This window comes from Poecilia reticulata, linkage group LG14 (genome assembly GCF_000633615.1).
Source record: "Poecilia reticulata strain Guanapo linkage group LG14, Guppy_female_1.0+MT, whole genome shotgun sequence".
Lineage (NCBI taxonomy): Eukaryota > Metazoa > Chordata > Actinopteri > Cyprinodontiformes > Poeciliidae > Poecilia > Poecilia reticulata.
Window position 1 is genome coordinate 7,694,409 of NC_024344.1, and position 22,065 is coordinate 7,716,473.

At 39.1% G+C, this 22,065-nt stretch overlaps 2 protein-coding genes across 6 annotated transcripts in view; both read left to right on the forward strand.

The window, feature by feature from the left end:
* dixdc1b (DIX domain containing 1b) overlaps positions 1 to 10,732 on the forward strand; it is a 16,297-nt gene extending 5,565 nt beyond the window's left edge. The window contains exons 4-21 of one of the 4 annotated variants that reach the window (XM_017308441.1): positions 335 to 566; positions 1,364 to 1,465; positions 3,608 to 3,714; positions 3,787 to 3,890; positions 5,139 to 5,222; positions 5,467 to 5,520; positions 5,655 to 5,705; positions 5,789 to 5,893; positions 6,054 to 6,107; positions 6,217 to 6,291; positions 6,641 to 6,712; positions 6,819 to 6,884; positions 7,353 to 7,502; positions 8,627 to 8,690; positions 8,782 to 8,878; positions 9,078 to 9,186; positions 9,444 to 9,523; positions 9,601 to 10,732. In XM_017308441.1, the coding sequence (XP_017163930.1) occupies positions 335 to 566; positions 1,364 to 1,465; positions 3,608 to 3,714; positions 3,787 to 3,890; positions 5,139 to 5,222; positions 5,467 to 5,520; positions 5,655 to 5,705; positions 5,789 to 5,893; positions 6,054 to 6,107; positions 6,217 to 6,291; positions 6,641 to 6,712; positions 6,819 to 6,884; positions 7,353 to 7,502; positions 8,627 to 8,690; positions 8,782 to 8,878; positions 9,078 to 9,186; positions 9,444 to 9,523; positions 9,601 to 9,610 (1,616 nt within the window). In that variant the 3' untranslated portion in view covers positions 9,611 to 10,732. The remainder of the gene's footprint in view (positions 1 to 334; positions 567 to 1,363; positions 1,466 to 3,607; positions 3,715 to 3,786; positions 3,891 to 5,138; positions 5,223 to 5,466; positions 5,521 to 5,654; positions 5,706 to 5,788; positions 5,894 to 6,053; positions 6,108 to 6,216; positions 6,292 to 6,640; positions 6,713 to 6,818; positions 6,885 to 7,352; positions 7,503 to 8,626; positions 8,691 to 8,781; positions 8,879 to 9,077; positions 9,187 to 9,443; positions 9,524 to 9,600) is intronic. The other 3 variants (XM_008427093.2, XM_017308442.1, XM_008427094.2) reach the window with 3 other exon arrangements.
* A 1,716-nt stretch (positions 10,733 to 12,448) lies between these two features.
* On the forward strand, positions 12,449 to 21,648 carry dlat (dihydrolipoamide S-acetyltransferase (E2 component of pyruvate dehydrogenase complex)). Of its 2 annotated transcripts, none has more exons than XM_017308598.1 (14): positions 12,449 to 12,869; positions 14,420 to 14,521; positions 14,631 to 14,755; positions 14,852 to 15,008; positions 15,878 to 16,004; positions 16,104 to 16,303; positions 17,120 to 17,249; positions 17,345 to 17,412; positions 18,455 to 18,565; positions 18,880 to 18,987; positions 19,096 to 19,214; positions 20,228 to 20,390; positions 20,477 to 20,613; positions 20,702 to 21,648. In XM_017308598.1, the coding sequence occupies exons 1-14, from the start codon at positions 12,615 to 12,617 to the stop codon at positions 20,829 to 20,831; spliced, it is 1,932 nt and encodes a 643-aa protein (XP_017164087.1). In that variant the 5' UTR covers positions 12,449 to 12,614; the 3' UTR covers positions 20,832 to 21,648. The 2 variants fall into 2 exon arrangements, with proteins under 2 accessions (XP_017164087.1, XP_008425314.1); XM_008427092.2 differs by having other exon boundaries at positions 17,126 to 17,249.
* The last annotated feature ends 417 nt before the right edge of the window (positions 21,649 to 22,065 follow it).

The following is a 22,065-nucleotide window of genomic DNA, read 5'->3' on the forward strand; positions in this document are numbered from 1 at the left end:
TATATATATATCCTCACTGACTGTCAGTTTCAGTCATAGACATGCATTTATAAGGTTATCTCACTTTGTCTGCCTCCTTCTGCTTTGTTCTGAACACCCACTTGGTCTCCTGTCTTTGGACAATAATAGAAAAGCAGTTATTGCTGGTGGAATGTGGTGAACATAAAGTAATTTCTCTGATAAGTTACTCTGCTTGCTCTCCCCTCTGAGATTCAAACTGTATCTTTTGATCAGGCTTCATAAGGAGACCATTTTAACATCATTAAAAAAAAAACAGAAACACTTTTTATGGTTGATAAACATCTGCATCACAGGCTTTGTTTTGGGTTTTTAGACATCATCGATGGGAACCTGAAATCCATCATGAGGATTATTCTGGCTCTGGCAGCCCATTTCAAACCTTCAGCCAGTCAGAGGGCTGCGGCTGGAGGCGGGAGGAGCCTAACTAGAGGAAACACAACCCACAATCCTCTCTCCACGGTTGCTTTGGCTCAAGGGGCTGCTGCTGCTCTGGCATCTGCCCGCTTGGACGCCTCACTGCCAATACGTTTTGCACGCATCAACAGGTATGCCAGTGTTTTCGGCTGTAAGATACATTGTAAAGAAAAACTTTTAGAAATGCCTTTCTGTACCTTAGCTGCTTTTGGATTACTGTAACTTAAATCTTGCAAATCTGTACGTTAGTCTTAACCTCGATTTGAGGTCTGATGAACTTGACCTTCTGTTTTCCTCCTGTCTGTCTTCAGCTGTGGACTGTGGCTTCAGGCTATGGATTACAGGCTAATCTATAATGTAACTATGTAAAAAATAAAAAAAAGTCTGACACCGAAGTAACCACGGCCTGTTTTATGACATTTTTCATTGGTCTTGTTTTGTTTTTTTGCCAGCCTTCTGTAAAGTGGCCTACATTGACTTACCTGGTGTCTTTATATAAATAACTTAAATAACTAAAGACGTAAATGCATCCTTTCTGAATCCTTTCATAATTTCTCAATTATGATGATTAAAAATCAGCTACTTTTTGTTTTTAGATTACCAGTTAGAGCATTTTAACTCTAACTGGTGAGCTAAAAAAAACAAATATCCTGTAATTAGTTTGTCATAATTTGTTGTTTATCCTAGTCTGTTTGAGCCTACACCTACTTTAGTTTTACTCATCTAAACCATCCAGATGCAGATCTACTGAGTCTCAGAGTAACGTCCTCAAAGGATTTGCTGACCTCTAATGGACAAACAAATAATATCAATCAATTATCCTCCATTTAAGCTGCTGAGCGGAGGCTCATCTTCTTATATAAAGATGATTAATCAGACAGTTCTTACACATAATTGCGTTATTTTTATTTTGCGTGTCCTCTTCTAGTGGCTGGAGGTTAGATGGCGAAAGGAGCATATGTGTCCGTGCACTGGTCCAGCAGTATGAAAGAGGAGTCACGGATGAGCAGGAGAATCCTCATCTCAGCAGGTAATTTGCTTCAGCATAAAATCAAATTACTCTTGTAAGAAACAAATTTCCACTCTGTAATCATTCCCATTTCTCATTTGATCAAAACAAACATGGATGATGTCAAGATAAATTCTTTACAATAAGCAATTATCTTTTCTTTACTTCATGTTGAGAGAGGTAGGTAACCTAACAGTCAAGTACCATACCCAGGGAATTAAAAACTGGGCAAAAGTCTGCCTTCAATTTAAAACGGTTCAAATGACTACTTGTTCCAAAAATTGTAATTAAGTAAAACAAAAGTTCTGGTGGCAATCAGGTAGTTGTTATACCTGCGATATCATAAAAATGCAGTTATTTCTAACTTGTATTAGGAAAATGATTTTAGCTGTATTGACTGAAATTACTTTCATAGTGAAAGCCCTAAATTATTTCAATAAGTATTTAAATCCCAGTCAACTACAGGGCTAAATAAGAATGATTGACCTCAAATACTATTTCTCATGTTAGGAAAAGTATTGTCGTTAAAACATTTTTTTTATATAGGAAACAGTAAAAATATCTGTAGTGCATTGAGGAAAAACAGTTCTTTTATTAAACAGAAAATGTTTAAAATAGGATTGTATTTGCTGTATTGTTTGACACAGAATTATTGAATGAGATTAAAATAGTTGGGAGCAAATCTTGCAGATGTGAGCAACAGCAGCCTAAACTCATCAAAATATTATATTTAGTTTCTTTATGACTCAGAAAAGTGTAAAGGCTGATTTGATTGAAGTTAACAAATATGGATCCTGTTTTAAAGAACTTTGTGCTACTTAAAAATACATAACTTCTGTTTGTTTATCCTTTGCTCGCAGTTACTTGATACTTTACATATTTGTCACTTTTCGGACCCTAACCTCAGATCATGTTATGTGGTTCATTATTGTCTTTGTGTGTGTCTGACAGAGCATATGACTTTTGTCTTTGTCCCCTAAGCTTTTATCTTGGTTAGGATTTGTGTGTGTTTGCTCAGAGACATCTGAGCTAACCACAAGACTGATTCTTGAGAAAAAGAAATGATCTCTCTTTATTTTCTGCAGTCACATGCTGGTGTGAAGTTTTGTTTTGCAGCGTTTTACCCGTCGTGAAAATAACGGCTGAAAACCAGCGCATTTATTCCAAGCTTGCTGCCTTATTAGAGACCATCTCAGACTCACCAGAGCTCTAACAATCCTATATTAGATGTTTAGCTTAACTGGGAGATACTGAGCAGTGTCAGCTGTATCGGTTGCCTTAGTAACTCTTGGCTATCTGGAGGGCAGGGGGCGTGGCTTGACAGCATAAAGATACAGAAATTGTCATGAGTTTTTCAAGATCCTAAGGGCTAAAACAGAGGAAAGGGGCAAAGTGTTTTGTGCTGGCCGGACTGTCTGCAGCCCACTATGGGGGGAACCCAGATTAAATGGTAAGCCGAGACATAGAGGCTCTTTGAGTTTCAAAATTTTAAACAACTTTAACTCAGATAAGATTGAGTTTAACTAGTGCTTGTGGCATTTTCATGCTATGCTATTTTCTGTATGGTTTGTCTCTTTCTGCTCTTACGTTCCCTCATTTACAAAATATAACTTTTGGCAAAAAAAATATTTATGCAAACTGACTGCAATCAAGGAACACAATATAACACAAAATGACTCCTAACTTGTTTTTTTAATATTGCATTTGCAATACTGATAGAGTCTGGTTTGTGACATGCCTTATTAATAATAAAATCCAGCCTGTGTAACATAGAGTGGCGGTCTAGACTGCTTTCACAACATTCAGTTTGCCTGTAGACATTTTTTGTTCTGCATTGATTGGTACGGTTTTTCAATCCTCTGCCTTAAAGCTAACAGAATTGCCTTTAGGGTCAGTGAAAATATGCATTTCACAAACATGGTTAAAGCAGAGATCCAGCAATCAGAATTTTGCAGGCAATTTCTGATCTCTAGTTTTTGTGATGCGGACTTCTCTTTAAGAATTACTATAAAGGAAGATAAAGTGTTCAAAGTCCCTCAGCTGGAAGCTCTGCTGACCAAATTGAAAGCCACCACCGGGAATAGACTCGGATACTGCCAATTTATTTGGCCAGCGAAACATTTACCAATAGGTAGATTAATTAGTGTTTTTGTCTCTCGTGAGCCTCAGCTCCGTCACTCCACTGCCATCACCAAGAAGTCAGCAGAGCAGCAACTCAGACCGACAGGCGCATGACGGCCTGCAGCAGGAGCAGGAGCAGGAGAGCAGCGGTACGTCCTGTCGAGCCTACATCAAAACATACTCACTTGGCTTGTGTCACTCATTTCTGTGTGTGCTCATAGTGGAGCCATCTGATGCTGTAGTGCAGATGGCACTGGAGGATTCTCTGAGTGAAACCTTGGAGAAGGAGGTTCAAGAGACACGGAAGATGGTGTCTTCCTTGCAGGTATGAAGACGAGGATGAGGCGATCATATTCCCTTCTTTCAACAGTATTAAAAGATGAGGATGATTGTATTGTTGTCATGATAAAGGTGCTAATTAGTACTAAAGTTATGCTGATTTACTCGTTTTGCATTAGCTGAAACTAATTTGTTCCCACTCTGACGGTGAGATGTTTAAGTCTGTTGAAAAGAAATAATGGTTAACAGTTGTTTATAGCTGACAATATTCCATCTGTTTTGTTTTTTTTCCCTCTGATTTGATACAATTCCACACAATTCTTGATTTAATAATTTCACACTGTAATCATAGAATTGCAAGAATGTGTAACATTTCTTAAGATGAATCGATCTTTTATTGCAGTAGCTAAATCTCACACTGAAGGTCATTTATTTCATGAAGGGTTACTAAAAAAACAGTTTTTAACACTTTCAATTATTATTTAAATTATTATATTACTCTTAAGTGATCATGATGTCTTGCACTATTCCAAAGCATCATAAACCCATTGTTTACCATTCTGAACATTGGGCATGGTTTTTTCTTTTATACATCTTTTGTATCTTTTGTTTGAAGCCGAACCCTCTTGGAGTGTCTTTTGCTGAAATACTTAATTTTACTCTCATGTGACCAAAGCACACAGTTCTAGTTACAGGTTTACGTTTGTGATGGTAGAACAGAAAGTGGTTTATTTTTTCTTCTTTTACTCCCATACAACCCAGTTGTCGTCCATTGTTGCTGTGGAGGTTTTGGTCGTCCAAAGGTGCAGCTCGTTGCAGCAGTTTTCTAAAAGTGTGATGGCAAGAGAAACATGGTGCCTCGTCTTTTCTGGAGGCCAGAATCTTAAGAGAAATGGACTTCTGCATCATTCCCTTTAATTTGATATATGGAGTATAAAAAATACCACCTGGATTTTTATGTAATGGTGAGATTGTGCCTCTGCATTAAAAGATGGAATTATTTTAATTTATTCTGCACATCTTTATGAGGGGTGCCAATAAATTTTGTTGGCTTTATGAGGAGATTCAAAACATAGTAAAAGCTACCAAAACTATAACAAAAAATGTCATGTCTGAAACCTAATTGTAAGATCTTTATCTTTGGCTGTTTTTTGTTCCATTTGCTTAGTTTTTGTATATTTTGCACAAACTTAACTTCACTTCAAATAAAGGATAGTTTGTCAGCTAATGGGTGTGTGGCTTCACTGCAAAGTACAAATTGGTGTCACATGTTGGACTGTGGGTGTTTTTCCAGGCTCTGTTGCTGCATGGCTCTCTCCCTGAGGATGAACAGGATGTGTCTTTGACGTTGGAGACAGTCAATACTGAACAGCAGCTGGTAGGTTTCAGTTCACTTGATTTATTTATCTTTTATAACCGTTGATTCGATTTTCTGTCCGTCCGATTCTTTTCGGTCTTAGTTCTGACTCTCTGGAGTTTTTTTGTGCTCGCTGCAGATCACGTTACTTTTTCCTGAGCCATTTGAGTATGCGCGTGCTTGTGTATGTCAGAGAGCGACACGGATATCAGTTTCCCTTTATTCTCCCTCTGTTGTAGTTCTCACACACCTTTTTCTCTTCCAGATAGTCGCTCGCAGCCGTTTGGATCAGAGTATGGAGGAGGTCACAGAGCTGAAGGTACACAATACCTTATCTTTTTTATGCTAATATTTGATTTATTTGGTCTGTTAGGAACACAATTATTCTTGCAACTACAGAATTCACTCTGGCATTAATGTTTAATGCATTGTGTTCTTTGCTTCTCGTGTTAGAGGGAGCTGTTGCTCTGTAAGCAGGAGATCAGAAACCTGCAGGCAGTTAAGGTGAGTCGAAGCAGTACTTTTATAACGTTTGTAATCATTTTGCGATTCAGATCTTGACTTTGTGTTTGGTTCTTATTGTGCAGGAAGCCCAGCAGCAGAGGCTGTGCACTCAGGAAGCGTCTATACTGCAGATGAAGCAGGAACTTCTCCGAGCTAGCATGACGAAAGACGAAATCAACAACCACCACGTAGGAAACACATTCAGGCTTCTCTTAAAAATTCTTCTCCCTTTTCTTATTTACGATCGTGGGAAAATCATTAAAACACTGCATCTAAAATTGTCTCCAAAATGGTATTTATGACGATTGTTTAGAAGTAATTCTCCTTTTCTGTAATGATGTGTTGTAGGCAGAGCTGAAGTGGAAGCTGGAGGAATGCAACAGGCTGTGGGGTGAATGCAAGGTGACAGGCTTGAATAAAATTCATTTGGTTTAATTAAGCTCGTTTGTCAACATCAAATGAGTTTGAGTTGAATAGAGAATCTAATATGTCTTCTCTATGTGGCTGGAAGCAGAACGACGTCGGCCAGAAGGACAGATTACTCCAACAGTACAAACACAAACTAGAAGAAAGCCAAAAACTCCAGGTATGTTAATTTGCTGGATTGAGGGGTGAAGTGAGCTACTTTAATAATTCAGGCACTATAACACTCTATAACAAGTTAGAAATTTCTCAGCAAGATTAGAGGGTCACTGGTAGGGCTTTGAACTTTCATTCTCAGGTGGTTAGGGTAGAGTTATGTATGAGTGACGTCATAAAGTTGGCAAAGCTTGATGTTTCTCAAAATGCATTTGATTTCTTCCTCTTTTAGAACCATGGTTTTAGACATGCCAACATCTGTGAAACAACAAACGGGGAGACACCAGCGAGTTATTTATGGTCAATCTTCATACATGAAATGTTCCCAACTTTTGGTCATGTGACTTTCTTTATAGGCTGAAGCACAGAGAGAGTTGGAGCACAAAAACGACATGCTACAGGAGCTAATGAGTAGAAATCTGCAAGAGGTAATGCTGTTTCTGTGCTTTGCTGGGTGTTTTTTTTCTTTTTTTACTGCCATGAAGAACACACCCATACAACCTACAGCTGTGGTTTTTTTTTTTTCTTTATCAGATTCCAGTCAGCACGGAAAACAATGGATATTCTTACTCTGGAAACCCAACTCCTTCTGTGTCGGGTGTAAGTATTATTTCTCTTTCTATCAGTTGAAGACTGAATAGATTTATGTACATTTAATTTCTGTCATGTTAAGGTTGACATGGTCCGATTGCCCATCTCATATCAAAATGTAATATGTGAGCCACACATGTTTTTGCATCTTACAGTCAAATAAGAAGTCTTAACATGAAATGGGGAGAGGGAGAATCTCCTGCCTCCGCCTCAGATGGCAATCACAAACTGATGAATGTTTTGGACTGGATAGCCTCAACCTGTTAGATAGAAAATCCCCAACACACACTTTATTGCTCAGATGAATGTTGCTAATTGTCACTTTTTTTTCTGAAATATGAATTGCATGTGACATTAAACCAATCACAAGTGGCTCAACTTGTACGATGTGCAAAGACAAATTGATCTGTCCGAAATGGGTTCATGGTGCTTTTTCACTCTGTGGGCTGAAAGTTTGTTTCGGTTTTGCTCTGCCAGCAGGCAGAGGAGGTCCAGCTGCTCAGAGACGCGCTGAGGAGCCTGCGGATCAACTTCAGAGACCACGACCCGCAGCACCATACACTGGACACCCTGGAGCAGGGAATAGTATCACTCATCGACAGACTGCATGTTGTGCATACTCACAGGGTATCACAGCTTCATACTAATGTTCTGGTTTAGGAAAATATATTTGAAAAGTACATTTCTGGTTAAATGTGTACATATAGATGCATATTTATTTACACTCTTAAGTTTTTAAACATGGTCCATTTCCAGTATTGTTGAGTTTGATGCCCTTCCAGAAGCATAATATTAGCCTGCTTCTTCCATTGAAAAAACCAGTTTCGATATGCGTTTGGGATTGTCGTCCTGTCGGACCACCAAATTATACATGTTTTCAATATCTGGCTGTCAAATTGAGGTGCTTTTGAAAAATTTGTAAGCGAACTTCCTGTCTTGTTATTCGATCCACCTTTCAACAGCTAAAATCCACTGCTGAACAAGTCCTGGACATTATGCTACCACTGCCATGCTGAACAGTAGGCATATTGTTAGTAGGTTAAAGCCTCATTTTGACCAAAATTCTCTTCACTTAAAGGCTTATCTGTGTGGCCAGCTGTAAATATCACTCTTTTAGTCAATAGTAATGCAAACTTTAATCCACTGTGGAAAGCTATGCTAGTTTTGGAGCAGTTGACTACAGCTTCAGTTGTTAATCTGCGAGTGACTGTCTGGATCAAATGGTTGTAATTTGGATTAAATTCAATATTCCAGAAGGATGACACATACTAACTTCATTAATGGCCTTCCAGAAAAACCAGACATCACGCTGAAAGTTTGTGGACTGCTTGAAATCTCACTCCATGACAGAATACCAATGGTGTGTGGTCATGGTGCAATTCTCTAGGGAACATTTCACCAAATACTTAGATGTAAACCGGAATAAATAGTTTAGACCAAGTATGGATTAAAGCTGATCATTGGATCTTGAGTCCCCAGCCCAATTTTAAGGCGTCCTATTTCTAAGTCAAATTTTTTTAAAGTTATTTTTCATATATTCAGCATTTTCATAACGACTAAAGTTACACGATTGTGCTACAAAATGGCACTTTGTACCTGGAAAATACACAATACAGCAGTTTATAGAAAATACACAGTAAAACCTAACACAATGTCATTGCTAACTGCATTATTATTCCACCTTGAAATAAGTTATGTTTTTTGAGGGCGATTTAATTACACTCTGAATATTTGTTTCTTTCTTTCTGTAGGGCAGAGGGAAATCACCGAGACGGAAAGGTCAGCACATAGATTTGGACTCATGGGCCTCCTTCCGTAAGAATCTCTGCTCTGTCAAAAATTGTAATTGTGACGAAACATTTCTAACTTAAAACTGTTTTCTAACTGAAACTGCTGTTTGCTGCAGAGAGTTGTCAGTCACAGAATGGTTCTCCTTCTTCTACAAAAATCCTTTACTTTACTGGAAAATCCCCAACACCCTCCATGATCAATATTCCCAAGAGGTTTGTGTCCTTGTTTGTTTACAATGAAATGTATGTTTTCTTTAACACTAAATAAGAAAATATAGCTTCTGTGTACCATTCATCAATACGACTGATCCTGACAGTGCAGTACAAATAGGACATACAATAAGCAAAATGATTCAAAATGTCAGAAAAAACGAGGAAAATGTAATTATTTTTCTTGACATGCATTATGCAGGCTGGGTGAAGTAACTCTGAAGGATGTTAAGGCGGCTGTTGATCGAGAGGGAAACTACAGGTACCACTTCAAGGCTCTGGACCCAGAGTTTGGCACTGTAAAAGAGGAGGTAAGTCTAAGACAGAGAGAATTATAAAAACAGGGCGACAGTGGGCACCATTTACTAATGATGGTGGCTGCGTGTATTGACACCCCTCATAAAGATGTGTTAAGTTTAAAAATATATTTTTTATAATAATCTAGACCTATTATCACTAAAGTTTAGCTTGCTAAATGTTGTAGGGAGTTTAACCGGAAACCAGCTGAATTTAGATGACACTGAGATTGAGCATTTCAGCAAGATGGTATGTCTCCGTTTTTCCCCAGGTGTTCCTGGATGGAGCAATTGTTCCAGGCTGGGAGGGAAAAATAGTGGCCTGGCTGGAAGAGGACCGCGGCGATGAGAGGTAATCGTCACTGTTCTGTCTCTCAGCCATCTTAATTACTCCCTATGACAAGAGACTCATTTTCTTTTCTGTTTTAGACCTTTGTAGATTCAAGCGGAGCAGCTACGAATTATGCACAGTGTTGGAGGCTGGACAAATTAGCACAATGCTGTCAGAACATAGCATTTTTTAGATTATTAAATATGAACTGAATATCTCTGCAGTCTGTACAAATATCTGACAACAAGGATATTATAAGACTCTGTGCCTTACAAAGGAAAGCTGATTTTATCATGTTCCTAATGCTGCCACACTATAACTGCTGTAGAAAAATAGTCGAGAACATTATTTTTGGACTAAGTGGATTAGAAACTACTGTACTGAGGCTTGCATGGAGAATTAGAGGAAAAACAAATATTGTTCATAGTTATTTCTGAAACTACATTAGTTCTTGTTTAAAGAATATAAAATTAGAAACTGATTAGAAACAATGTCTTTTGCTACTGCTTGGAAGACGGAATAGATAGGATGAGACAAAAAATGTACAGGAATTTGCCTTTTTTTTATTTTTGTAGGACAAAACATTTTGTCCTACAGTTGCAGTTTTGCATGCCACCTAGCGGTAGTAGGAAGCATTTGCAGAGAACAGTTACAGTCGTATAAAAAAAAAAGCCTTAAAGTATCTGAACTCATTGTCATTGGAAGAACACATGTATGCGCCCATGTAGAGATTTAGACAAAAAGGCCTCTACCCACACCTAACTCCATTTTTTGTAATTGTAGACTATACCTCTTAATATTTTGAATAAGATCATATTTATGTTGATGGTTTATTTGTCTAGAGATTTTTAAATAAAACAGCCTTTTTAAATGTCAGATTTTAATGTTAGTTCCAAGCAAAATTTAGTTCTTTCATAATTAACCATCCCATTATTTATGCTGTTTATTTCTCAGTATGGAGGTTTGCATATTTATGGAAAATTTTGACTGATCTCTCACTAACAAGCCAACTGAAACAAGTCTGTTTTGTGATCACATGTATTTAAATGCCATGACTGCATGTACAGTAAAAATTGTACAATTTTCTGGTGAGATGGTATTTTCCCATTTGTGGTGTTTGTTGAGATTTTTTTTTTGTGCAAAGTATGGATATTTGCATGTTTGGGGAGGAAAAGCCTTTGAATGTTTCACATTTTGAAATAAAATTTTTGTATGCCGCTTTTTAATGTACATTTGCATCTAAGATTCTGCTACTTTCTTAAAATGTTTACCAATAGCTGTGTTGTGTTGTATGCTTACTTAAGAAATGCTTTTATCAGAGAGTTTTGGCAACTTAAGCCGTTTTCGCACTGCAAGGAACGGTACGGAACGGTTCCAGCCTTGTTGTGTTTACATATACACTGGGGGCGCCATCGAAGTGGTACCGGACGTCATTATTTTTTAAACTAAACAATGGTTTCGATGTAGCGGCCGAAGCCTTTTCCTCTGAGATGCGGCAGAAAACTTTTTCATTCCTCGTTGACCCATCTAAATCATTTTGTACTCGTTGATCAGCGAGTAAGCTTAGAAAAAAATGTACCTCATCATTAGACCAGGTGATTGCACTATATTGAGATGAATCCATTGCTAATTAAAACTAATAATAACAATATTGAAAAGAGCACTATTTACAAAATAAAATACAGTTTAGTGAGAGCCAGCTGTCAACGGAAAATCAACGTCTGACTCCATAACAACCAGCGGCCAATCAGTTGCTGATTCTAAGCAGAACCGCTTGGCCGGCCCGATTGGAACCACAGCTCTTGTGGTTCCAAGGGGCCGGGTGGAACCGGTCGCAAGTTCTAATGCAAACATGGTCAAAACCGTTCCGTTCCATTCCTTGCAGTGCGAAAACGCCTTTATTGTTGCCCAATTTATGTTTACACGCAGTTGTACTTTAAATACAGCTACAGTATAAATAGGCTGGAAATATTTAATGTTTTATACTGTTATGTTTTAACTACTTTTACACTTGCTCATCTGTGTGAATGAAGTGGTGCCTTGACACCCCAATAACTGGAATCTTTTTATTTTTGTCATGTTAGAACCACACAGCTCTGAGTATTTTGGAAAGTTATATTGTGGACCAACACAACTGTAAAAGTGTATACAGTTTTCAAATTTAAAAAGAAATTAAAATATTGAGCATAGTCTGTTTAGCCTTTAATGCTGATGCCCCTAATCTAGTGTAAGTACTTAAAGCTTTGAACATCACCCTAGGCACAATACGGGGCCGCTGCAGGCATACTGAAACATGGCCGTCCACCTAAACTTATAGGCCAGACAAATGAAGCATTAAATAGAGAAAAGGCAAGAAGCTCATAGTAACTCATAGAAGCTGTAGAGAGCCACAGATAAGCTGGAAGAATCTGCCAAAAGAGAAAACAATTAATAAACATTGTAGTTCTGGAAGAGAGAAAAAAAAAGCCATATAATGTCCTATTTGCATTATGCTTCAGTCAGTCCATGTGTAGGAAAGAGTAAACTAAAGTTGAGCAACTAAAATTGATCAGAGAAAATGCATCAGATGAATTCTTCCATGTAGTGCCATTTTAATGTATTTAAAGTTACAACGACCTTTAATGCATTTTATTGGGATTTTATGTGACGGAATATCACATAGTAGTGAATAATTAAGCAGAAAGAACATTTGTAGGTTGTACTGTTTTGTTCTATGGGTATGCTATGTTTACTGCCACCATGTGCCTCCTCGTGGTATTGCAGTAAATTAACTTTACAGCTTTTCAATAGTTTATAGCGCATACCAAAGCGTGTTGTAAACATATTTTTTTCATTTACTGTGTTTTGAATTCTAGCTTCATTTCAAGTTTTGGAGATTATTGCAAGACTAAACTTTGGTGGCCGACATTTACGACACCTCCTCTAAAGACGTTGTCGCAAACTCCAGTCAACTTGAGCCGTAAAGCGTTGTGTTTTGGACTGGAGGAGGTCATTAGAAAGTGAGGAGGAAGGAGTCCGGGCACAGACTAACTCAGTGCCAGCTAGTTTCTGGTGCCGATGTGAGGCAAATACATTATTTAACAACCCCGTATAGAATTTCAAGCGCTGCGAAATGATTCGTTTAATTCTCCGGCTCAGGCCGTCCACCGGGCTCTCCTGTCCCCGTGCCCTCCCGGCGGGGCCTTCCACACTCGGCTCTCGGTCTGTGCCCGTCACCGGCTGTCTGAGGCGGCTTCACTGCGGAGCGGGCTCCCGAGTCGTTTCCCTAGGTTCGAGTCTCGGTCACAGAACGACTCTCCTGCGGTGTCCTCAGCTGGCTGGTGGCTTTCAGAGCAGCCGCTTCTACAGTCTCCCTCCTCACCAGAAGGTAAGGTTACCTGACCGGTTGCTATAGCACCGAGGCTCACGGTAGCAGCTAGCACCGGAGAGCGGTTAGCTACACCAGGCAGCTGTCACACCTGTATGAGTCGTGACGCGGCGTTTCTTTGTAGTAACTGGATTTAAAACTATCAAGTTGACACAGCGTTATGTCGGTACAAGATTTTAAACTTTGTAATACGTTGTGTTTGTTTGTTAAAACGATAAACTCTGACCTTAAAAGTGGGGACGTACAGCGCCTTGCCAAAATATTCAAACCCCACGTTATTTTTTTTTATTCTTAACATCACATAACATCAATGTTTTATGACGGATCAAAACAAGTCCATATAGTAGTGAAGAAGACAAATGATACACATATTTCAATTTTGGTTATAAATAATGTACAATCTGTTGGGTGGATTTACTGCAGAGCTGGCATGTTCTTGTAAACTGACCAGCACCCCTGCTGAAAAAATCCCCCCATCCCCACAGCATGAGGCTGCTACCACCATGTTTCATTATGGGGATGGTACTGTATGTTCAACTTCAGAATGATGAGCTGGATTGATTTTCTGTTAAGCATAGTATGTCCTCATCAATTTCCTTTGATTGGGCCATTCCAAAAAAAAAAAAAAACATGATTTGATTTCAACCATGTAGGTTTGAAACTGTTTCGCATTGCTGTCCTGCTGGAGTTTGAACTTTAAGGCATTTTAAATCTCTTACAAGCTTTATAAGGACCTGTATTTAGCTACAATTCTGACCATTTAAATATCATAGCTTTTTTGTAACAAATGTTTTTATAAAAGTTTTGCGTATGGAAACATTTACATTATTCTGTGAGTTTCTGATGTTTTTATTCCACTATTCAGTTTCATTTTATGTCAAAAGTAACCAACTTTTTATCTAAATGCACTTGCAAGAAGAATCAGTGTTTTAAAAAAAATCTGCTGTTCAGAAAGAATTCAGATTAATTAGCAGGGATTTGATTTAATACTTTTGAAGAAAATGTTATTTAAGCATCAGTAGTTGGGTGAATCCATACTGACTTAGAATAAAGTCCTGATTTAGATAAAAGAAATGTTTGTTTTAAACATTTTATTTTCAAAATCTTTAATGTGAAAGAGCAGTCAATATCAGTCCCTATTTTTTAAATTAATATTTCATAAAGATATTTTAATATTCCAGACATTTTCAAGTCCTCCTGTTCTGCTTTTCACCATTCAGATTTTCTGTTAGATAAACCATTTATTTTCTCTCTTTAGTGTAATGTAGGTTTATTTTGGGAAACCTCCCACTTTCTTATCTCTGCTATCAGATGTCACTTGACCCACGTAGCCACCGTAAAGTCTGCAGATGTGATGAAATCCGACATGTAGGCCATTTTATTGAACAGTCAAATGAGGCGATGATGACGCTGCAACTCTGCTCACAACAGCTGACATTATTTACAAATCCTTTTTGATGAGATTAATATAACATGCTTTTTTTTTTTTTTTTTTTTTTGGTTGTGTATTCTTTTAGATGACTTCCCTGTTCTTTCTTGTTGTTAATCAGGTGGAGCTTCCTGCTCTCTCGCCCACCATGCAGACGGGAACAATCGCTCGCTGGGAGAAGAAGGAAGGAGATAAAATCAGTGAGGGGGACCTTATAGCTGAGGTTAGCTGCTGTCTTATTGTATAAATGTAAAAAAAAAAAAACAAAAACATTCCAGTACAATTCGAAAGTATACTACATACTCCTACTTTTTATTTAACCACCTTTGCAGGTAGAGACAGATAAAGCCACTGTAGGCTTTGAGATGCTGGAGGAGTGCTACCTAGCAAAGATCCTGGTCCCGGAAGGCACCAGAGACGTCAATGTTGGATCAGTAATCTGCATCACAGTTGACAAGTCAGTGCTTTGTATTTATATCGATTCATGGCAAACTTTCTACTCATTCAGAAAATGACTAAAGGAGGATCTAAATGTGCAAATGTTCTCCTCCAGCCCAGAGCTTATCCCAGCATTTAAGGACGTAACGTTGGAGTCTGTCAAATCTGCTGGTGCTGCTCCTTCATCTGCAGCTTCTGCTCCTCCTCCTCTTTCACCTGCCACGGCTCCTCCTCCTGCAGCACCAGGCAGCTCTTACCCCCCACACATGAAGGTAGGGGTAGTCTAACATCAAATACCGTCAGATGTGCACTAATAAGAGAGTGAAAGTGATGTGAAACTTCTGTTTACAGTCACAGCTTGTGCCAGCTGAAGAGTCATAAGGGTGTATTCTCTGTATGTGACTCAGGCTTCAGTGAAAAAGTATTCATACTCCTTGAGCTATTTGTGGCATTGCAATGTCTTTATTTTTTAATATCTTATTGCCTTCAGACACAGATAAATACAGACAGATGAGCACAGTAGACAGGACAGGGAGAAAGTTGTTGAAGTCTTAAACGTTTTTCGGTTGTAAAACATCCCAAGCTTCGACTGTGTCACAGAGAATTGTGCAACCTATTATCTGTAAATGGGAAAAACTGCTACTTCAAATGAGAAGCAACCAAGAGCCCCATGAAAACGCTGGAGGAGCCTCAGGAATGCACAGCTTAGGTGGGAGTGAGTTTTTATTGATGCACTCCATAACTCTGGCTTTTATGGAAGAGTGGCAAGAAGCCATAAAAAAATAAACTTTACAGTTTGACAAGCTTTTGGGTTGCTTCTCTTTTTTTTTTTTTTCTTTTTTTTTCAGAAATAATTTGAAGTTGGATTTAGCTGAATACAATGAAAACTTGTTAGAAACTGCTGAAAACAAATACAGCTCAGATATTTATGTATGGGGAAAAAAATTAAAATTGTGTATTGCTTTCTTTCAACTTTATACTTTTGCTTTTTGGTGTTTGTGTAACAAATGCAATGCATTGAAGTTTGTGGTTGTAATGTGGCAAAATGTGACTACTGAAGGGATAAGAAGTTTTTTTTTTCTGACCGATTGCAAGGCTGTGAATTTGTACTCTCTAAGCCTTTGACTGTTGTGTACTACAGATTGCACTTCCTGCACTCTCTCCCACCATGACGATGGGAACAGTGCAGCGCTGGGAGAAGAAGGTTGGAGAAAAGTTGAGCGAAGGAGATTTACTGGCTGAGATCGAAACTGACAAGGCAACTATTGGTAGGTCCAAATGGAGTTTCAATCAAAAATAAAAACAAACATCTTCCTATGTTTTTTTTTCAAATTGCCGGAAAATGAACATCTCCTGTTTCTGTGCAGGCTTCGAGGTGCAGGAGGAGGGATATCTGGCTAAAATCCTGATATCCGAGGGAACTCGGGATGTTCCTCTGGGAGCGCCGCTCTGCATCATCGTAGAGAAAGAAAGTGACATCGGTGCCTTCAAGGATTACGTAGAGACCGGGGTGGGAGACGTGTCCATGCCACCTCCTGCTCCCGCTCCCGCTCCCACTCCTGTAACGGTGGGACATTCATAAAGTTTCTTCTCAAGCTGTGTTTACACGTTGATAAAAATCGACATGTTTCAGTTGTATAGGTTAATTAGGGGTTGATGATGTGAGACCAAAGCACTAACTTAATTAAGCGTGAGAACAACATTCTGAGTTATGATTACCTGGAAACACAAGAGAATCTGCTTTGAGTCAAATGATCAACAGGTCCTATCAAAACCGGAATCTGTCCATAGCTGCTGTTTGCTCTGTGCAGCCCCATCAGTTGTTAAATAGGTAGAATATTTAACAACAAACTCTACCTTCATGATGATGCAGGTGTTTACCTTATAACAAAAATCAGGTTTCTTATTTGGCCAACCAGTATGAGAAAGAGTGCACTTGAAATCAGAGTTTTGCTTTTATTGTGGTATTTTACTACATCACCCAGTGCATTAAAACAAACCCAGGTTTCTCTGTGATGCAAAGTGTTTTGGTCAAGTTGAGCCGATGTGTAATTGAAAGCAGATTGGTGAGCGTTAACAAAGTGAGGATGCCGACTGATATTTACTCTTTTTATTGTATTATTTTCATTTGTTTACTTTAGTCCACTTATGCATTTTCCTTCAAAGCATTTTTTGCCCCTCTTTCTCAGAGATATTTTTAGTACAGATCATATTTCTGAAAAATCTGATCATGTGATCATCATGTGATCATGTACTCTGTTTCTGGTTGGGATTTCTTACTTTTATTCACAAAAGTTTTTTTTTTTAAATACTGCATCATGAGAGGTTTTATCCAGACCGCTGCAGAAACTGGCTGATATCAGGTTTTGTTTCTGGATGTTAGTTGCAGGCTCCCAGTGCTGCTCCAGCAGCTGCCGCAGCTCCAGCAGCACCAAGGAAAGGCCGAGTGTTTGCCAGTCCACTGGCCAAGAAGCTTGCTGCTGAGAAGGGAATTGACCTGGCCCAGGTCAGCGGTAGGTAACCAAGGCTGACCAAGCTAACTGTGGGCAGCTTTGATATTATTACAAAGAACAATGTAATCATGGTACTTTCATTTTGTTTCATTCAGGATCTGGTCCTGATGGACGCATTACCAGGAAAGATATTGAAAGCTTTGTTCCACCAAAGGTTGCTCCTGTGAGTGAAGCCCTGCTTTATTTTATTCATTTATTTTTTCTCTGCCAAAGCTTTCATTTGACGAGTGTAGTTGATTCCAATTTTTTTCTTAATATCTATAATATATGAATACTATATGAAAAAAAATGGCCAATAATTAATTTTATCAGGAGTCTAGGTGACATCGTAGAGCAGTAGGAATGAAACAAGGTTGATTATTATTTACAAAGAAAGACAAAGTAGCATTGGTGCTTAGATTTCAAACAAACTTTAGCAACTTAAATTAGCATTAATTGTAGCTGGCTTTGATAAAACAGCATTCTGTATATCCCCAAATTATTGATGACTAACTGAATAAATAAAAAAATCAATCAAAATAAAGCAGGGATCTGTAAGCTGCTGCTCTGGGGTGACGGCAAAGTCCTGAAATTACCAGTGTTTTTAAATCTAAAGGCGCTGGAAGTGCTATTCTTTTGGTATATGACAAAAAATTGATTCACATAAGAACTGTGATTCTCAGTTTACTTCAATCCAAATAAAATGTCCCAAAGTCACTGGAATGTAGGCATCTGAGGAAAGCACCACAACAAAGAGGAAGCTACAAAAGTGACAGAAAAACATTTGGACTCATTTAGGTTTTCACCAAATAAATTTTGAGTTGAATCATGGCCTCAAAAATTGGAATCATATTATTTTGTTCAGGCATGCCTTAAGAGTAACGTTTCGTTCTCTCCCACAGCCTCTACAGACTCCAAACATATTACTGAAAATACAGTTTTTACACCTTTTCTGCTCCCTCTGTCTGTTTTACCCTCCTGGTTGTGCAGCAAAGTGTTCAGTGATGGAAAAAAAGATTGCATTTTAAAGTTTCAGACCAACCAGTCAGGGGTGGTCAAAATGAAAATCTGATTTCAGTCTTCGTCCAATTTGGCTTTGGTCTTTCAGTTTTTCAGTCAAGTTGTTTTGGTATCTAACCTGTTTTTGTTTATTTAAATTTTTTAAAAGTGATTAAACTGTTTGTGCCTTAATGTTTTTCTGCTGATTAAATCCTTTCCTCTGGCAGTCTGCAGCTGCTGCTCCCAGTCCCGCCGCTGCCAGAGCCGCTCCTGCAGCCGCCGCTCCGGCTGCTCCAGCTGGCACCTTCACAGACATCCCCATCAGCAACATCCGCAAGGTGAGAGCCAACACGAATCACACAAATTAGAGCCAACGCCCGACTTCTGCTCCCTCCGCGACGACTTCCCGCACTGCCAGCAGTCGGGCTTTAGGACGGCCTCCTTCTCCACCGGCTGCGTTCAGAGCTTTGAAGTAAACACCCTGAGGAGGTTTCACAGCGATACTCTGTTATCTGTGACCTGTGCTTCCACATTTCGCCTTACAGACGGGCAACTCCATTTATCAGCCCAGACTGGATATGCACACCTCTTCCATCTCTCTGTGATGAATTATGGATCAAAGCTGAAGTGCGTCTATCTGTCTGTCCTCCAGGTCATCGCTCAGAGACTGATGCAGTCCAAGCAAACCATCCCCCACTATTATCTCTCTGTAGATGTTAACATGGACCAAGTGCTTGAACTTCGAAAAGAGCTCAATGAGGTTAGTGCAACTTCTAAGCAGACATGCGAGGTGATTTTTTTTTTTTTTATGCAACACATTAAATTACTGTTGAAATGAGCAAGTGAACATGCTGTCCCCGCTCTGCAGGAAGTGAAAGCCCAGAATATCAAGCTCAGTGTGAATGATTTTATCATCAAAGCCAGCGCTCTGGCCTGCCTCAAGGTTCCTGAGTGCAACTCCTCCTGGATGGACACAGTCATACGGCAGTAAGTACAAACAAGAGTTCATTTTCCTTTAGTGGTTGTCATTGTCATTACTTAAATGCAATTGAATTGAATTTCCATTTTAGCCTTCTGTTGTTTTGGTCAACTAAATTACTAAATAGCGACGCAACAAAGCAAACCGTCTGTCACCCTCCCAAGAGCAGAAACAACTACACTGCAAAATTACCAGAAAGGCAGAAGTTGTACAAAAATATTGCTGAATATATTTGCAAAATAACTGCATGACTGAGTCAAAGGTTCTTATTTTACATTAACCCTAAAATTTAACTGTTGTCTACAGTTTGTCGAACAGAAAAGTGACACTTTAAAATTAAGTATATTTCTGATGACAGAATTGTCCCTTTTTCTTTTCTTTAAGTACCACTTTTGGATTATTTAGACTTTTTCTTTAAGAGCCGTAATATAAAAACTTTAAAGAAAAGCATTTACAATTTTGTTTATCTTTCTGTCCTGTTGTGAGAATTTAATTATTTATAGTTGGACAGGATTTTTCTGGTCCTATGCTAAAAGTTGACGATTTTAAACATTCATAAAATCTCATACTAGAGATTATCACAGCTAACATTGCTGAAATTATTTTAAGAGAATGCAGAATTGATCATTCTCTCTTGAGATTTTCAAAAGTCTGCCAAAATTTCCACATCTAACATTTTCTAATATGTATAAATTGGATGGGCATTTAAATAAAGGAAATTCATGAATGATTATGACGATATTTGGAAAAGAACATTCATAAATTTCTGTGATTATTTTTAAGAGAACATTTTTAAGGGTGGAGCACAAAGCTAATGTGTTTTAACATGCATATAACAAATCCCTTAGTAACTTTGCGTGCATTTCCAAATAAATGTTTTATCCACCAAACTCCTCAATCTTAATAAATCTATGAGCAAGTTAGAACTTGCAGCTTCACATTTGAGCCAGCAGAGGGCACTCTGATGCTTTTCTGGCTCAGAAACGCATCGATTTCATCACAATTGACTGCTTTTCTCCAGGAATCACGTGGTGGATGTGAGTGTGGCGGTGAGCACAGCCAGCGGTCTCATCACGCCCATCGTTTTCAACACCCACATCAAAGGCCTCGCCGCCATCAGCTCTGACGTGGCGGCTCTCGCAGCTAAAGCCAGGGAGGGCAAACTGCAGCCTCACGAGTTCCAGGTGCATCACCGTGTCAGCTGGAATCTCATGATGTAATCATATCCATTCATTCATTAACTAACATTTATTAATGTTCTGTCTTTCAGGGAGGAACATTCACAATCTCCAACTTGGGGATGTTCGGTATCAAGAACTTCTCGGCGATCATCAACCCGCCTCAGGCCTGCATCCTTGCTGTGGGAGGCTCCGAGAAACGTCTGATGCCCGCTGACAACGAGAAGGGGTGGGTGTCATGGCAACAGCTGTTTTGATAAAACGAACAAAATGCTTATAATGCAAAGCTAACCCTGGTCACCCTGGCGGCTTCGCAGGTTCGACGTGTCCAGCGTGATGTCGGTAACGCTGAGCTGCGATCACCGGGTGGTGGACGGCGCGGTCGGAGCGCAGTGGCTCGCAGAGTTCAGGAAGCTCCTGGAGAAACCGGTCACCATGCTGTTGTGATCAGACTGAACCGCCACTGAGCGGCAGCAGCGAGCGCAGAGCTCACACCGAGGAGATCTGATTGGCCCGGAGCCTCGTGTGATTGGCTGGCCTGCCATAAGGTCACTCCCACTTAGCCTGACGGGGGAAGAGGCAGAACTCACTCCGATTTCCTGTCTGTCCGTCTCACTGTCTCTCCTAGCTTTCCTTCCTGTCACTCGCTTTCACTATTTTTATTTATTTTGGCCCCATCCTATGAGAGACCGGAATTAGGCTTTAGGAATCCTGGAAAAGAGACTTTATGTCGCTAAAATACAGAGAATATTTTACAAAAGCAAAGTGTTACATGTCCATCTTCTTAGCATATTAACCCTAAAACCAGTGGGTGTGTGTATTTCTGCAAACTGTTATGTGTCACATGATAAATTATAAAATGAAATTGACATATAAACGGTCCAAATACACACACACACACACACATCTTCATTCATTGGCCATACACATACAGTTGGAATACTTTATGCGTTTTCTGTGGGTTAAAACTGCGGTGTGTGTATAATGATAATCACTGTGGAAACACACAGTGTTGTATATTTATGTATATGGTGTTGAACTGTTTGGTTGAAGTAACCAAGCTCCTTAAAGACCTCACCGTAGAAATGACAAGCTCGTCTAGCTCTGAGGGATTAGAGACATGGAACGGTTTTACCCATTTCTCTTCTATCCATTTTGTTTTCTAGTGTCAAACATCTTGTTGATCTTGCAGCTAAAACGCACAAACCCGGTGCTGGATGTTATTCATAACAGGAAAGGAATAAATTGGGAGATTACAACCTTTTGCACAGACTCTTGTGATTTGGCTGACAACGATGAAGTCGTCATTTTATATGTCCGGTTACAGGTTGTTGAAAAGTAAATTTATTTCAAGACAAAGTCATACAATTTCAGCAATTGTTCAGTTTTATTTTTGACAATCATAGATTATGACCTATAATTATAGGCTGTAGGTCATGGCAAACAAAATACAGTCTCAGAAAATTAAAAAAATATATATCCTTTTGCATTCAGTGCTTAGTGTGTGCTGCTTTTTGTACCAGTGTTGCATGGGGTGGATGTAGGGTAAGTAGGGTGGCAACTTCCCACTACCAGAGAAAAAAGAAACTAAGTTATAGAAGACCATTTCATTTTATCTTTTTCTATCTGGTGCTTGTGTGCCTCCCCTTTCTAAAGTCACCGTAGGCAACGTATAAAGAAA

Excerpts from the sequence above, each read along its gene's own strand:
- dlat (XM_017308598.1), top strand. The coding sequence starts at position 12,615 with ATGATTCGTTTAATTCTCCGGCTCAGGCCGTCCACCGGGCTCTCCTGT. Across the intron at positions 17,413-18,454 it reads TTCCACCAAAGGTTGCTCCT|TCTGCAGCTGCTGCTCCCAG; the intron begins GTGAGTGAAGCC and ends TTCCTCTGGCAG. Across the intron at positions 18,566-18,879 it reads CCATCAGCAACATCCGCAAG|GTCATCGCTCAGAGACTGAT; the intron begins GTGAGAGCCAAC and ends TCTGTCCTCCAG.